The sequence below is a fragment of the Pocillopora verrucosa genome, chromosome 11 (assembly GCF_036669915.1).
Source record: "Pocillopora verrucosa isolate sample1 chromosome 11, ASM3666991v2, whole genome shotgun sequence".
Lineage (NCBI taxonomy): Eukaryota > Metazoa > Cnidaria > Anthozoa > Scleractinia > Pocilloporidae > Pocillopora > Pocillopora verrucosa.
The window spans coordinates 1,022,920-1,040,382 of record NC_089322.1 but is presented as its reverse complement, the minus strand read 5'-3'; the positions used below and the strand labels follow the sequence as shown (position 1 = coordinate 1,040,382).

Below are 17,463 nucleotides of genomic sequence, written 5' to 3'. Positions count from 1 at the left end.
GACTAGAAGTTATAATTCTGTTAATAAAAAAAAAAACTTTGTCTAGCATTTTTTCGATAGCTTTGAGGGACATTTTACACATGCACTTTGTAGAAGAACAGGGTCGATAAACGTGTTTCTTCACCCAATAATCTCGCGGGGTGTTGGTAGAATTCGTGACGGAAACGCAAATCCTCGAAGGTGTTTCGGTTTGGAATAAGTTTCGCGATTCTCAGCCTCACACGCGATAAAATGAAGGAGTGAGAAATAGTCTTTTATTGGATTAGCTTTGATCCATGCTTATCCATGCCTACCGGGTACAGCTAGGTTGTTTATTGCAACTCACGCATTTTGATAAGGGACAGCCTTGAACGACGTTTCATCAGATGAGACTGCGAAAACAAACAAACAACATGACACAACCCGCCGAACTTGATTGGAGCTGTCACGCAATCACAATAGCGTGACGGAGGAAACCTTGAGATTCTCCGTTTTTCTCTACGATTAAGTATCAAATGTTTTCTTTAGGTTACTTTCATCTGAGTCTCCTATTCTGATTTTAAACAATGTAGAACAGTACAATCGATTCAATTTTATTTCTAGCTATGGCAGAAAGCGACCTCCCAACAACGGGAGAAGAACTGGAGGTGAAAAATTTTTTTCCAGCCACAGGTGAGAAAAAGCAAGAGGGAGAGACTTCGTTGTGGTGATCTTGTACTGTTTGTTAATTAATATAAGTATATCTTAACTCTGGTGCAAAATTTTTTGGATCACTTCGAATAAAGGTTTTTAAGGAATCCCCTAAATACGTCAGTATTAGAACGCTAGTTGTAATAACACATAGTTGTGATCACTAACAAAGTTGAAATACCTTCTCGATAATTTCAGCAACAAAGGAAAGTCAAGTTACGTCAGGTGACGCTGAACTGGATGTATACAATGACCCTTTAAGAGGTAAGAAAACCAGGTGAAGTAAGATTGTTTGAAAGACGTCCCAGTGAAGTTTTTTGTCCTATTTACATCAAAATTTGCGTATGTTTTGTGAATGAGTTTTTGAAGCAGCAAAAGATCTTCAAAATTCAAACTTTGTCACCAGTAAAATAAAAAACAAGGAAAAAAAATTCATTGCTTGATTCGATGGAGCAGAACGCGTAGACATCATTAATTATTTATAAGCCACAAAGCGGCAAATTTGAACGCGACTTCGTTTTGAAGAGCCCTAAGTTAAAGAAGAATGGGTCAAACTTGGCCCACTAGGCTTTGTAAAACCCAGTTTTCTGAGTTTTAGAAGTTCTTCCTTCCAAATCGACGCACGTCGTTTTAAAGGTTAAAGATGTAGCTACAATCTGCACCTAAAATGAATGATATTTGAGAAGCAGAAGTATTTTCCTTTTAAATTTGAATTATTCAAACTTGATATTTTGGAAAGCGTAATGCAGGTGTAAAAGGAACTTAGGAAACCCTCTCGACCTAAATGTAAAACGAACAGACTTGATCTGGTTATAGCCAAGCTACAGCTAAAACTCGAAATAGCTTGCATATTTTAAAGCGAACAAAATGCACAAATAAACACTCCTGAAGGGCGACTATAAAAGAAATTGAGATGAAATAGGATCTCCTGGTGAAACCAGGTGTAAAGTGGGTTTGTGAAAGCCTCTCGAACTAAATTTCAACCGATAAACTTGAAATAGTAATAGCCAAGCTACAGCCCAGACTCTCGACAGCTTGCACGCAAACAAAATGAACAGATATTAAACTTTTCTGATTTTTTGTTTTGCGTAACTCTAAGCTCCTTTAACCTAAAAGTTCGTTTGGAAGTATGAAGTTGTAGTATGAAGTCGTATCACTCATTACTATATCATTAACACCAAAACTGTGTGCTTTCAGGGATAGCGAAAGTATGTCTCGAGGAAGGTAACAAAGAATACAGACAAGGAAAAGCTAATAACGCGATAGACTCCTACACGGAAGGACTTCAAGTCAACTGCAAAGATAAACGGCTGAACGCCAAGCTTTACAGCAACAGGGCAACAGCTCATTTCCGTTTGGGTAACAATTTAATTTTTAAATATAGAAATCGCTCAAGCAGAGTTACAAGATAGCGGAATACAAAATGTGCATCAAGAAAAGGAAAAAATTGAGCAACTGCAGAAAAGAAGCATAGGAAGAGTTATCACCCTTTAGCAGATCAAAATTAAGCAAAGAAATTATTCCCGTAAATGGACTGCAATTTATGCAAGTGTAAGTTTTTTTTGGCGTCTTTGGTGCAATTGCATGCGATGACCACCTTTTTAAACCTTATTTCTTGAATTTCAAAGCAAACTACGTGGAATGTCTCGATGATGCAACAGCTGTGGTTCAATTGGAACCCACTTTAATCAAAGCTATTAAGAAAGGTGAGTTTTTCAGACATAAGCGGTCAACATTATATTCCCTGATTTCGTCAAAAGAGGATTGTGTGGTTTGTGGCAGGTAACTGCACCCCAAGTCTCAATTATATCTGGTGTGTCAATGTCTGTTATGTGGGTAAAAAGCATAAGAAAATGTCAATAAGCTCTCAAATACCACCGCCTGTTTAGTTCACGTTGTAGAGCGCCAGAGGTCAAGGGTTCAAGCCCTAGACTGGACCATCACCCTGAGTCTTAAAATATCTGAGAACAATGTGCTGTCGCCTAAGCTGTGACATCTGCAAATGGTTCGAGATTCTTGTCCCGGGTAAGAACGGAAATCCGTAAGCCCTGTTTCTTGCATCTTCTCTGTAACTCAAGAGGCACCTGAAAAATTCCCTTTCAAAAGTTGTAAACTGCTCAATGCAGTCTGCCCGAAAAGTTCCCTGAAAAGTGCTGAAAAGCGCATTAGAGCACATTAAAAAGAAGTATTCGTGATATAAATTTATCGTTATCATCATCAATTGAAGCTTAATTGGTAGCCGCTTTGCATTAGCTCCTCATTGTTCATTTTCAGTTCTTCCACAAGTTCAAATTTCCTTCATCATCACAATTTTTGTTCCCAGCTAAATGACAAATTAAGTCAATTTTATCAATACGTTTATACCTCAACAGTGATAAATTACCTCGCACCACCAATAATTCTCTCCTTTTCAGGGTCCAGAGCTTGTATCGAACTTTGCCGGTATAAAGAAGCAAGGAGCTGGTTGCATATGGGATTGGCCGTATCCTTTAACTAATGTTTCAAACGGGATACAAGATGCAATGCGAGTAATATTTCAAGGGAAATTAATGCATTCCGGAGAGATTGTTCAACACACAATGCAAGCAATGTTCTCTTACACTGCACTGATCAGTTTAAAGAAGCTGAAATATTCTTAAAGAGTTCTTTCGATTATTCCACGAAATCTTACTAAAAAGAAGAGGCCATATTAATTAATTCTCAGAGTTTGCGCTGAATACCCCTCGTTTTGTCTTCAGACGAGCATCAATATGACTACCGAACCTAAACCGAGAAATGCACTTCAGGGCTAGTTAAAACTCTCCAAAAACTTGAAATTAAATCTCTAAAAAAACCCACGTTCGAATCATCATTCCAGTTTTAAGGTTCTGTCTAATAGTCTCATTGTTTTTTTTAAATACACATTTCCACTGCATTTTCGCAAATCTGCACATGATTTATCAACTCTTGACACGTTTTAAGATTGAAAATAACAACAAAAGTCTGCTTCAAATACTAAGGAAAACTAATGCTGAACTACAAGTCACAGCAAACAGTTCTTCCATTCTCGGCAACGCTTATGGCAGTCTAGGACAGTTCAAAACAGCCATCCAGTACCATCAACGTCATCTAGAAATTGCTAAAGAAGTGGGAGACAAGGCCGGAGAGGGAGCAGGTTATGGCAACCTCGGCAACGCTTATCAATGTCTAGGACAGTTCAAAACAGCCATCCAGTACCATCAACGTCATCTAGAAATTGCTAAAGAGGTGGGAGACAAGGCCGGAGAGGGAGGAAGCTATGGCAACCTCGGCAACGCTTATCGCAGTCTAGGACATTTCAAAACAGCCATCCAGTACCATCAACGTCATCTAGAAATTGCTAAAGAAGTGGGAGACAAGGCCGGAGAGGGAATCAGTCATGGCAATCTCGGCAACGCTTATCAATGTCTAGGACTGTTCAAAACAGCCATCCAGTACCATCAACGTCATCTAGAAATTGCTAAAGAAGTGGGAGACAAGGCCGGAGAGGGAGGAAGCTATGGCAACCTCGGCAACGCTTATCGCAGTCTAGGACAGTTCAAAACAGCCATCCAGTACCATCAACGTCATCTAGAAATTGCTAAAGAAGTGGGAGATAAGGCCGGAGAGGGAATCAGTCATGGTAATCTCGGTAACGCTTATCAATGTCTAGGACAGTTCAAAACAGCCATCCAGTACCATCAACTTCATCTAGAAATTGCTAAAGAAGTGGGAAACAAGGCCGGAGAGGGAGCAAGTTATGGTAACCACGGCAACACTTATTGCAGTCTTGGACAGTTCAAAACAGCCATCCAGTACCATCAACGCCATCTAGAAATTGCTAAAGAAGTGGGAAACAAGGCCGGAGAGGGAGCAAGTTATGGCAATCTCGGCAACGCTTATCAATGTCTAGGACAGTTCAAAACAGCCATCCAGTACCATCAACGTCATCTAGAAATTGCTAAAGAAGTGGGAGACAAAGCCGGAGAGGGAGCAAGTTATGGCAACCTCGGCAACGCTTATCGCAGTCTTGGACAGCTTAAAACAGCCATCCAGTACCATCAACGTCATCTAGAAATTACTAAAGAAGTGGGAAACAAGACCGGAGAGGGAATCAGTCATGGCAATCTCGGAAAAGCTTATCAATGTCTAGGACAGTTCAAAACAGCCATCCAGTACCATCAACGTCATCTAGAAATTGCTAAAGGAGTGGGAGACAAGGCTGGAGAGGGAGCAAGTTATGGCAACCTCGGGAACGCTTATCAATGTCTAGGACAGTTCAAAACAGCCATCCAGTACCATCAACGTCATCTAGAAATTGCTAAAGAAGTGGGAGACAAAGCCGGAGAGGGAGCAAGTTATGGCAACCTCGGCAACGCTTATTGCAGTCTAGGACAGTTCAAAACAGCCATCCAGTACCATCAACGTCATCTAGAAATTGCTAAAGAAGTGGGAAACAAGGCCGGAGAGGGAATCAGTCATGGCAATCTCGGCAACGCTTATCAATGTCTAGGACAGTTCAAAACAGCCATCCAATACCATCAACGTCACCTAGAAATTGCTAAAGGAGTGGGAGACAAGGCTGGAGAGGAAGCAAGTCATGGCAGCCTCGGCAACGCTTATTGCAGTCTAGGACAGTTCAAAACAGCCATCCAGTACCATCAACGTCATCTAGATATTGCTAAAGAAGTGGGAAACAAGGCCGGAGAGGGAGCAAGTTATGGCAACATCGGCAACGCTTATTGCAGTCTAGGACAGTTCAAAAAAGCCATCCAGTACCATCAGCGTCATCTAGAAATTGCTAAAGAAGTGGGAGACAAGGCCGGAGAGGGAATCAGTCATGGCAATCTCGGCAACGCTTATCAATGTCTAGGACAGTTCAAAACAGCCATCCAGTACCATCAACGTCATCTAGAAATTGCTAAAGAAGTTAGAGGCAAGGCCGGAGAGGGAGCAAGTCATGGCAACCTCGGCAACGCTTATTGCAGTCTAGGACAGTTCAAAACAGCCATCCAGTACCATCAACGTCATCTGGAAATTTCTAAAGAAGTGGGAAACAAGGCCGGAGAGGGAATCAGTCATGGTAATCTCGGAAACGCATATCAATGTCTAGGACAGTTCAAAACAGCCATCCAGTACCATCAACGTCATCTAGAAATTGCTAAAGGAGTGGGAGACAAGGCTGTAGAGGGAGCAAGTTATGGCAACCTCGGCAACGCTTATTGCAGTCTAGGACAGTTCAAAACAGCCATCCAGTACCATCAGCGTCATCTAGAAATTGCTAAAGAAGTGGGAGACAAGGCCGGAGAGGGAATCAGTCATGGCAATCTCGGCAACGCTTATCAATGTCTAGGACAGTTCAAGACAGCCATCCAGTACCATCAACGTCATCTAGAAATTGCTAAAGAAGTTAGAGGCAAGGCCGGAGAGGGAGCAAGTTATGGCAACCTCGGCAACGCTTATTGCAGTCTAGGACAGTTCAAAACAGGCATCCAGTACCATCAACGTCATCTGGAAATTGCTAAAGAAGTGGGAAACAAGGCCAGAGAGGGAATCAGTCATGGTAATCTCGGAAACGCATATCAATGTCTAGGACAGTTCAAAACAGCCATCCAGTACCATCAACGTCATCTAGAAATTGCTAAAGAAGTGGGAGACAAGGCTGTAGAGGGAGCAAGTTATGGCAACCTCGGCAACGCTTATCAATGTCTAGGACAGTTCAAAACAGCCATCCAGTACCATCAACGTCATCTAGAAATTGCTAAAGAAGTGGGAGACAAGGCCGGAGAGGGAGCAAGTTATGGAAACCTCGGCAACGCTTATCACAGTTTAAGACAATTCAAAACAGCCATCCAGTACCATCAACGTCATCTAGAAATTGCTAAAGAAGTGGGAAACAAGGCCGGAGAGGGAATCAGTCATGGCAATCTCGGCAAAGCTTATCGCAGTCTAGGACAGTTCAAAACAGCCATCCAGTACCATCAACGTAATCTAGAAATTGCTAAAAGAGTGGGAGACAAGGCTGGAGAGGGAGCAAGTTATGGCAACCTCGGCAACGCTTATCGCAGTCTAGGACAGTTCAAAACAGCCATCCAGTACCATCAACGTCATCTAGAAATTGCTAAAGAAGTGGGAAACAAGGCCGGAGAGGGAAGAGGTTATTGTGGTCTCGGCAACGCTTATCGCAGTCTAGGACAGTTCAAAACAGCCATCCAGTACCATCAGCGTCATCTAGAAATTGCTAAAGAAGTGGGAAACAAGGCCGAAGAGAGAATCAGTCATGGCAATCTCGGCAACGCTTATCAATGTCTAGGACAGTTCAAAACAGCCATCCAGTACTATCAACGTCATCTAGAAATTACTAAAGAAGTTAAAGGCAAGGCCGGAGAAGGAGCAAGTTATGGCAACCTCGGCAACGCTTATTGCAGTCTAGGACAGTTGAAAACAGCCATCCAGTACCATCAACGTCATCTGGAAATTGCTAAAGAAGTGGGAAACAAGGCCAGAGAGGGAATTAGTCATGGCAATCTCGGAAACGCATATCAATGTCTAGGACAGTTCAAAACAGCCATCCAGTACCATCAACGTCATCTAGAAATTGCTAAGGGAGTGGGAGACAAGGCTGGAGAGGGAGCAAGTTATGGCAACCTCGGCAACGCTTATCGCAGTCTAGGACAGTTCAAAACAGCCATCCAGTACCATCAACGTCATCTAGAAATTGCTAAAGAAGTGGGAAACAAGGCCGGAGAGGGAAGAGGTTATTGTGGTCTCGGTAACGCTTATCGTAGTCTAGGACAGTTCAAAACAGCCATCCAGTACCATCGGCGTCATCTAGAAATTGCTAAAGAAGTGGGTGACAAGGCCGGAGAGGGAATCAGTCATGGCAATCTCGGCAACGCTTATCAATGTTTAGGACAGTTCAAAACAGCCATCCAGTACTATCAACGTCTTCTAGAAATTGCTAAAGAAGTTACAGGCAAGGCCGGAGAGGGGGCAAGTTATGGCAACCTCGGCAACGCTTATCGCAGTCTTGGACAGCTTAAAACAGCCATCCAGTACCATCAACGTCATCTAGAAATTACTAAAGAAGTGGGAAACAAGACCGGAGAGGGAATCAGTCATGGCAATCTCGGAAAAGCTTATCAATGTCTAGGACAGTTCAAAACAGCCATCCAGTACCATCAACGTCATCTAGAAATTGCTAAAGGAGTGGGAGACAAGGCTGGAGAGGGAGCAAGTTATGGCAACCTCGGCAACGCTTATCAATGTCTAGGACAGTTCAAAACAGCCATCCAGTACCATCAACGTCATCTAGAAATTGCTAAAGAAGTGGGAGACAAAGCCGGAGAGGGAGCAAGTTATGGCAACCTCGGCAACGCTTATTGCAGTCTAGGACAGTTCAAAACAGCCATCCAGTACCATCGGCGTCATCTAGAAATTGCTAAAGAAGTGGGTGACAAGGCCGGAGAGGGAATCAGTCATGGCAATCTCGGCAACGCTTATCAATGTCTAGGACAGTTCAAAACAGCCATCCAGTACTATCAACGTCTTCTAGAAATTGCTAAAGAAGTTAGAGGCAAGGCCGGAGAGGGGGCAAGTTATGGCAACCTCGGCAACGCTTATTGCAGTCTAGGACAGTTCAAAACAGCCATCCAGTACCATCAACGTCATCTAGAAATTGCTAAAGAAGTGGGAAACAAGGCCGGAGAGGGAATCAGTCATGGCAATCTCGGCGAAGCTTATCAATGTCTAGGACAGTTCAAAACAGCCATCCAGTACCATCAACGTCATCTAGAAATTGCTAAAGGAGTGGGAGACAAGGCTGGAGAGGGAGCAAGTTATGGGAACCTCGGCAACGCTTATCAATGTCTAGGACAGTTCAAAACAGCCATCCAGTACCATCAACGTCATCTAGAAATTGCTAAAGAAGTGGGAAACAAGGCCGGAGAGAGAAGAGGTTATTGTGGTCTCTACAACGCTTATTGCAGTCTAGGACAGTTCAAAACAGCCATCCAGTACCATCAGCGTCATCTAGAAATTGCTAAAGAAGTGGGAAACAAGGCCGGAGAGGGAATCAGTCATGGCAATCTCGGAAACGCATATCAATGTCTAGGACAGTTCAAAACAGAAATCCAGTACCATCAACGTCATCTAGAAATTGCTAAAGGAGTGGGTGACAAGGCTGAAGAGGGAGCAAGTTATGGCAACCTCGGCAACGCTTATTGCAGTCTAGGACAGTTCAAAACAGCCATCCAGTACCATCAACGTCATCTAGAAATTGCTAAAGAAGTGGGAGACAAGGCCGGAGAGGGAGCAAGTTATGGCCATCTCGGCAACGCTTATCAATGTCTAGGACTGTTCAAAACAGCCATCCAGTACCATCAACGTCATCTAGAAATTGCTAAAGAAGTGGGAGACAAGGCCGGAGAGGGAGCAAGTTATTGCAACCTCGGCAACGCTTATCACAGTCTAAGACAGTTCAAAACAGCCATACAGTACTATCAACGTCAGCTAGAAATTGCTAAAGAAGTGGGAGACAAGGCCGGAGAGGGAAAAAGTTATGGCAACCTCGGGAGGGTTTATGGCAGTCTAGGACAGTTCAAAACAGCCATCCAGTACAATAAACGTGATCTAGAAATTGCTAAAGAAGTAGGAGACAAGGTCGGAGAGGGAATCAGTCATTGCCGTCTCGGCTGGATTTATCTCCGTCAAAGAGAGTTAAAAACGGCAATCGAGTGTTATGAACGTCACCTAGGAGTATCCAAAGAAACGGGAGATAAGACCGGAGAGGCGTGCTCACTCTGTTCCCTTGGAAGCAGTTTTGAGTGCCAAGGAAATCTTATGAGGGCTTTTGACTGTTACTACTCGAGTGTAGAATTGTATGATGATATCAGGGCCAGTCTTCAACTCAACGATCAGTGGAAGATTTGTTATCGTAATCAGCACCAAGTTGCATACAAAGGTTTGTGGCGTATAAATCTCAATCGAGGTCAAGTTGTGAAGGCTCTTCTTGCCACAGAGAAAGGACGTGCTCAAGCTCTGAGGGACCTCATGGTCACAAAATATCGGCCTGGAGATTCTTTAACGCCCAGTGCATTCCGCATTTCTCTGAGGTGGGTTCCATTGAGCACAGTTTTCATAGCTATTAGCGGACCATGCGTTTACTTCTGGGTTTGCCTTAGTGAAAATAAAGTCCAGATGAGAAAAGTACACGTGAACAAATACAAGTATGAGGAGGAATTGGAATTTTTCATCCAGCTACTGAACAAATCTACTCTTAAGGAGATCGGTGCAAGAGATACTGTTACCATCGAAAATCCTCCGCTTGACTCGCCGATAGAAGAGAAAGTGGCCACTGATGTGATCCGAGTTGATGTGAGGCACTCCCAATCAAGTGCTTTAAAGAAGCTGCATGACATCATCGTTACTCCTATTGCTGATCTGATCGAAGGCAACAACGAGATAACATTCATTCCTGAGGGGCCATTTTGCCTTGTACCTTATGCAGCGTTGCAGGACTTCAACTCATCATATCTGGGTGATTCTTTTAGAATTCGTGTGCTTCCCTCTCTGACGACCTTGCAACTAATTCATGATTGTCCAGCTGACTTTCACATGAAGACTGGTGCATTGCTTGTCGGCGACCCATGTTTCAAACATATCATATATCAGGGAATACTTTTGGTGCAACTTCCAGGAGCAAGGAAAGAAGTAGAGATGATCGGACGTATCCTCAATGTCTCACCTCTCACTGGAGAAATGGCAACAAAAGATGAAGTGTTAAAACGAATATCATCAGTGGCCTTAGTTCACATAGCAGCGCACGGTAAAATTGAAACTGGAGAAGTTATCCTGGCACCAAACACCACAAGAGATAACCTTCAGCCGCAAGAGAAAGACTATCTACTGACGATGAAGGATGTGATAGAAGCTGGGTTGCGAGCACGTCTGGTTGTACTTAGCTGCTGTCACACAGCTCGTGGGGAGGTTATGGCCGAGGGTGTGGTAGGCATGGCGCGTGCACTTTTGGGTGCCGGTGCCAGATCGGTTGTGGCAACCTTGTGGGCGATTGGCGACAAGGGAACCCTGGAGTTCATGAGTTTCTTCTACGATGCACTTGCCAAAGGCAAGAAGGCAAGTGAAGCTCTCAATCAGGCCATGAAGTGTATGAGAGAAATTGAAAAGTTCAAGGAGATGATTTACTGGGCACCATTTGTACTAATTGGTGACGACGTCAACCTGGATTTCAAGGATATTTCGAAGCTGAAGCAAGTAGATATTCTGTTTACACATTCTATTCAATGCAAAGTTACCTTAAATCATAATTATAGCTTATGTATGAGCACTAATACTTGCGTGTTATTTTCCCCTCAGTTGGTGATGAATTTATCCTTTGCTCCGACAAATTGAGATGCAGTACAATCAAGTGGACACGTTTACGATGATAACATTCTTTTTAGGAAACATGATAGGAGTAAAACAGCAAATTTCTTTTAAAACAATCCTGTTGTGCTCTGTATCGTTTTATGATTTAAGAAATATTTCATGGCGACTCAACTATCCTCCCTAAACTTAGATTCTTTTATTTTTCAGTTAAGGCAATGAGCATTGGAATCCCAGGGAGTTTCTGGATACCTAAAAACGCTGATATTTGGACCAGAAACCAGTAAGCTACGGCTGAAATCTTTGCCAAGAGTCTTTTTTTCAAAGCAGGAAGAACTAAAAGACGGCCAAAAGCAAGTTTGACAAGAGAACGGATTTCCTTTGATTTAAAAGCTGACTTTTTGTTTGTCTGAACTGCTCTTCCGAGCTTCATCTTTGATATCCTGCTGAACCTGCTGTTTTTTTTTCATATGTCTTGAAATTATCATGACTAGCTATGTAAAAAATTATTTTTGATCTAAGTATTACCTACTAAGTGAATTTGGGCGAAGTTGAAACGTCTTGAAAAATGTTGCCCAGAGTTTTTTCAGACTTTTCCTCAATTTTTTTTTTCTCATGATGGATGTAAAACTGTTACAGCCATGTGCGTGTGTGGAGAATTTCCATGGAAATTGGAGAATAATCAGTTGTCCGATTGCTCAATTATCTTTTTTTTTTTATGTCCGATGGAAATTTTGATGAACTTTTCGAGGATTTGTGCCCAATCATCGGTACTTAAAGTTAGTTTCTGCCGATCAGAATTTGGTTTACCTGGCCTTAAAGTGACAGATTTTGTCCGTAATGGCCAGGACTTAGTCTTGGTATTTGTTAATATTCTGAGATTTCTCCTCTAATTTTGAAGGCGATGAAATGTGTCATTTTTATACAAGAAAAATGATGCATTTTAAGTATATTGTTTGAATTAATCAGTCCAAAGGCAAAAAGAGCAGTTTTATTCTAATTTTAGTTACTGGCCTATAAAGCATTGAGAGAAACTCAGAACGAGGTAGGAAATTGGAGCCAAATGATTTCATTTAGTTTCTTCGATTAGATTGTTTACCTATTATCTAAGTACAATAAACTAACAATGAAACAAGTCGCTTGACATTTTGTTAGAATGGAAGAGGAAATCAATAACAAAGGGAAGAAAAATTTTCTGCATCAACCTGCATAAGCCGTTTCTTGTCGTTTGAAGTAGTGAGCGCGTCTATGTCTTGTTTGCTTGATAACATTTGCCCATTTCTTTCAATCGGTTTAATGAATGAGAGATACACTTCGATATTTTTTGACTCTATAACTGCTAGTATTGATCATTTGCAACCATTGCTTAGGATGTCACGCGACGCACTTCTTTAGCACGTTATGTGACAGATAGGATGTTTTGTCAGATCTTGTCGTTTGAAGCAGTGAGCGCACCTATGTCTCATTCCCTCAGCCTTTTCCCATTTCCTAGGATAACGTTATCAAATGAGATATAAACTTCGATATTTTCAGATTTTATAACTGCAGCCGTTCCTTAGGATGTCACGCGACACGCTTCTTTAGCATGTAAAGCGACATGATGTTTTGTCATATATCGTTGAAAAGGCAAGTAAAAAGAAATTACCTTTGACTTTGGAAGATGGTGCTTTATTCTGTTTATAGAAAGCGTCCTCGTCATGGGAGGTACCCTAGGTCGGTGTGCTTTCTCGAGTGTAGGAAATATTGATGAGCGTTGTCCATGATCACTGGGCATTCCTGTTATGTTCAATCTGTAAGCCCTGATATTTTGACTTCACCCAAGATTTAAGAAACTGCGACGACGTAGATGTTTCAGCAGAACATGTTTACTGACGATAGCATATATCATAACCATTTTCTAAAAAGAGTCATGGGGGAGGTTCGGTTTATCCCCTATGGGTTGGGAGTGTAAATGGCTACGTGGTTTCAAGGGTAGCATCACAAGACGGATTCTCAAGAATCTCAGAGCTAAGGTTTCAGAAGGTTATGATGAGAATTTCGCTGAGAAATTGCTGGACTTAGGCTTCTTTCGTCTGCTCAGATTTTCTCTTCGTGCTTCATAATTCTACTCCATCTACCCACCTTACGGCGGTTTTTACTATATACCACATAGGTGAATAATACTTTTCGCGTGGTCTGATTGGCTAATTCGGAATAAACAGTCGAACCTTTGTCAGTTGGTCCAATTTCTTTCCGAGATCCCCGCTCGGATAAAAAGAAGCACACAAATTAAATGAAATCCGGTTTCGCCAGTAGTCCTACCAATATAATATTTCACTTCCACCTCACTTTCCACTTCCGCTAGTTTTTTTCCGAGAAAGATCAGAGGTCTTCATTATGTTGGAGCTCGCTAACTGTACCAAGCTGTCTGACAAGGGAGACTGAAATTGAATCATATTCATTTTGCTTTGATTGATTCTAAAACGGCAGATAGTTCAGCGAACAACACTTTGCAGGAGTAATTACAATGCTGTCGACATTTTCATGAAAGTGCTTCAGAGAAGCGCGCAAGCCTGCCCTGAGCTCTTCTTGTCTGGTTAATTACGGTTTGTCAACCCTTCGCGCAAAGTCTCTCTAAGTTGTAGCCTGCAAGCCAAGAATCCTTTTTTTTTAGTCCATGTCTGATTCAAGACTTGTATCGAAATATGAAAAATTCGCAAGTGTGAAAAAAATCGTTCCGATATTTGCCTTCGCTAAAACAATTGTGTACAAAGTGCTCGCAATTGACCGTCAACTACGTATTCTTTCTTACCGCTGGTTCTTTGCTCCTCAGTTCCAAACCCACACCTCCCTTCCAAAATCTTTCCCCTAAGTCTCGTGCAACAACGTTTTACTTTTCTTATTGAATATTTTTTAAAGGTGCTCTATAGTAACAGAGAATGACAATAATAATAATAATGACAATAATAAACCTATGCTTAAAACACCTGGGCAAACCGTAATATTTATTTGCTATATTTCTCTTTTTTTTTTCCTATATACCTGACTTTTAACCTGACGTAAACTGCTTGCTCTTTTTTGTACGTATAACTTTCCAGTACTTAATATATTATCTTAAAAAAAAGAAACATGACACAAATGTACCAAAGAAAATGAAATAATATACAGAATCCATCATCGTTTACAAAGAAATCGATATACAAAAAAATTTAGGGCGGTTTCCATTAGAGGAGTAATATTATGACTCAACAAAAATTAAAAAGCAACAAAAACCAACAACAACAACAAAAAGAACAACAACACCCAGATACACCCAGATATCCGTAAAGAGCGAACAGTGTTCTTCCTTCTGGGTAAGTTTAAAAGTTTTATACTGGAACGTCAAAGTTGACGCTTCTAAGAGTCACAACAGTCGCCGTGAAGTGGCGGCCTTGGCGGCAGTACTAGACAAGAGATGGGTTGCGTAGGAGAGTCACGGCTAGGAACCAGCGGTTGACAGCCTTTAGGGACATGTGCGGCTGAAGGGGATCCCTAATAATGCCTGAAAGACAAAGAGAGAGACACGGCAATATAAGCTGCGTTTGATAGGTTTGGACGAGATCTGGAAGGAATTTGTTTGTTTGCCCTCTTTAGTCTTTTTGTGTTGGCCGTAACCTTATTCAAACACGACAGAATTTCATAATCATTTCACAACTCGATCGCTGCTTGTATATAAAAGTAAATAGAGGCATGAAACTGCAGGAAAAGCTAATGCCTATGCTTATTCCGTCACCTTCTGACGATTTTGAGTATAACTTGCCTGGTCTTACCCAATAAAGATGATAACTGCAGCTTTTTATTACAAACGTTTTGTTTTTATTTAGAATTATTTTTTTAATTTTTTAATTTTATTATTATTATTATTATTTTTTTTGCACAATACATGAAAATGTAGAATTCACAATTGGAATTCTTCTCGTTTTTTCTTACAACATCAACTTTGCCCTCAGAATCCCATTACTTTACTAGATTAGTAATAGTTAACTTCTGGCATCTTGATCATCCTTCTCCTTTTGAAAAAGCTACTTACTTAGCAATGCTACTGCAAAATATCAGCTCTTACTACATGGATCACGCCTCTTACTCAATTTTTTGACGAAATAAAGTTCATTTGAACTGCGGATGAAAATCAAGCAAATAAATAATTCACCCAAGTTGACTGCATTTGAAGGAAGTACATAACTTGAAAAAATCCGGGCCTCAGCAGCTTCGAACCCATGCCTCCTCAATACTCACTTGGCTTTACTACCAATTGAGCTACCAAGCCTCGCTCCCAACGTGAGCTCTCAATGGGAGGCATAGGTTCGAATCCCGTGGAGAGCTGAATTCTTTCCGGGCTCTTTTTCTGTATTTTCCTTAAATTGCAGTCCACTTCCGCAGATGATTTCTTTGCTTGCAAGCTACAAAGAAGTAATAAAACTACTCACTTTTAAAAGCTTAAGACCTGTAAGATAATTTTATCATATTTCTGTAATCAGTCTCTTAAAAAAATAACTTGTCCTGTAAAGAGGAATCAGTCAGTTTGATAGAGATAGAGACTAGAGAATATCAGTTAATTGTCTCTTGGTTAGGGACCATCGCATGCGATAAGGGAAGGGAGCAGAAAAACTGCTGAGATTTCGCCCTTCTCTACCCCTGTAAGACATTTTTATCAGCTATGCGATTTGCTTCATTTTCAGGAGCTACACATATATGGAGAGCATGCATTTAAGCTGTCAAAGTTGTGATGTGCACATGTATTGGAAGAAAACTAGGTAGATTTCTCTTTTCGAACTGCTAGATTTCTCTTAGCTCTCGGCTTTTATCTTTTCGCAATCCTGGATGATGCAATATCAAGCAGGTTGGTGATTGAACAAAGAAAAGTACCAACAAGGGAATTATCGTTTGAATTACCACCAAATTCAAAGAAGCAACTTCGTGAGCAATGTAAGGTAGACAGTGAGAAGAATTACTGTTGAGAGCTTGAGAGTGAAAGGGTTAAGTAAGCTTTTCATATATTACTGTTCCATAACTCAGCAATATCGTCCTTTCAGCACAAAATGATTCGAGGGAGGAAAACTGCTTTCACAGATAACATTTAGAATGTTAGAAAATCAGCCAGTAGTGCAGTAGCGCAGATGGCATCGTTGTTGTGGCGGTGTTCCTTTAATGAAATAAACAATGAATCCTGACCTTGACATTGAATTACCCTCCAGTTTCGGTGAAAATGGGGGAACTCGTCCCAAACGAGGTTAGATAGTTATCACCGAGAATGCGCTTGTCGGGTCATAAAAAGCGATATTAACTTTTAAAGCGTACTCTGAATTATTCCGTTCGGTTTCATAAAGTATACCTCATTGCATTGTAAATGAAGATACACAAACATTCTTAATCAAGCGTGTTATAAGGTTAGACGTGTAAATCAAGTGAGGCCAGGTATGCTACGATAATTTAGTTTTCCGAGCTTTCGCCGATCTACAGCATCGTCAGCGATCATCCCTGATGATCGGCGAAAGCGTGTAAAAATGCCCAAAAACATTTCTATTCATATTTTATTGTTTGTAAAACACGAAGTTTAATGAAATCAAATTAAGATTCCAATGTAAGACAGCTGTTAAACATTTGGAATTTTCTCTTTCTTACTAACTAGTGGTCGAATCTTATCAATGTATCATATTATTAACATTATTTTTTACTTGTGTTTTTATTTAGTATTATTCTTTGGTTTCTCCTTCACATAGTTCACGAATCTTTACAATGTAACTTTTACGCCGTAAGTTGATGGTGTATTTGTAAAGGTAAACTCAAATTGTAACGCTAGCAAATTCAGCTGAAAATACACGAGTGCTGTCAAAACATGTTTTGTCAACTCAGAAGTGTTGAAAATATTAGTATAATACGAAATTTCATAGGAAGTGTTTATGCACCGAAGAGTGTTTGTCAAGTCACACGGGGATTCAATGCAGAATATTTTTTTCTTTTTCATCGAATACTTAGTCACTGCCAGAAATGGAAATGTTTAATCTTCGTGTGGTCAATAATCGTTTAGATTTGACAGGCTTCTCTGTAATTGGCTGAATGTCGAGATGCCTAAATGATGATTCATATTATTAGGAATTTCACTTTTTCATTTTCACGGAAACTTAGGATACCGCTCTATAATGCAGCTGCCATGCTTCATCCTCTATCAAACTTCATTATTAAAACCTCTAAAAGGGATCCAAAACCTCTTTTTGTTTCCGCTTCAATTACCTTGAATTACTGGAAATTCAGAGCTGTGATTTGTTAATCACGAGCATGATAACAGACAGAATTAGACGACACCAAATCCTGTTATCAATTGATCATAACCATTACAATTTCCGAAAAAACAAACACATCCAGAAAAAATATCTCCGGTGGAGACAATGTTTAATG

General features: G+C 41.0%; 1 protein-coding gene across 1 annotated transcript; it reads left to right on the top strand.

Annotated features, from left to right (window-relative positions):
- The first annotated feature begins 584 nt into the window (after positions 1-584).
- On the top strand, positions 585-11,076 carry LOC131793285 (tetratricopeptide repeat protein 28-like). The gene is made up of 9 exons (XM_066174790.1): positions 585-651; positions 868-933; positions 1,867-1,893; positions 2,298-2,375; positions 6,782-7,189; positions 7,580-7,875; positions 8,545-8,859; positions 9,088-10,938; positions 11,041-11,076. The coding sequence occupies exons 1-9, from the start codon at positions 585-587 to the stop codon at positions 11,074-11,076; spliced, it is 3,144 nt and encodes a 1,047-aa protein (XP_066030887.1).
- Positions 11,077-17,463: the final 6,387 nt, after the last annotated feature.

Coding starts and splice junctions, on each gene's coding strand:
- LOC131793285 (XM_066174790.1), top strand. CDS start 585: ATGGCAGAAAGCGACCTCCCAACAACGGGAGAAGAACTGGAGGTGAAA. Junction 652..867: donor AAATTTTTTTCCAGCCACAG/GTGAGAAAAAGC, acceptor CGATAATTTCAG/CAACAAAGGAAAGTCAAGTT. Junction 10,939..11,040: donor ATATTTCGAAGCTGAAGCAA/GTAGATATTCTG, acceptor TTTTCCCCTCAG/TTGGTGATGAATTTATCCTT.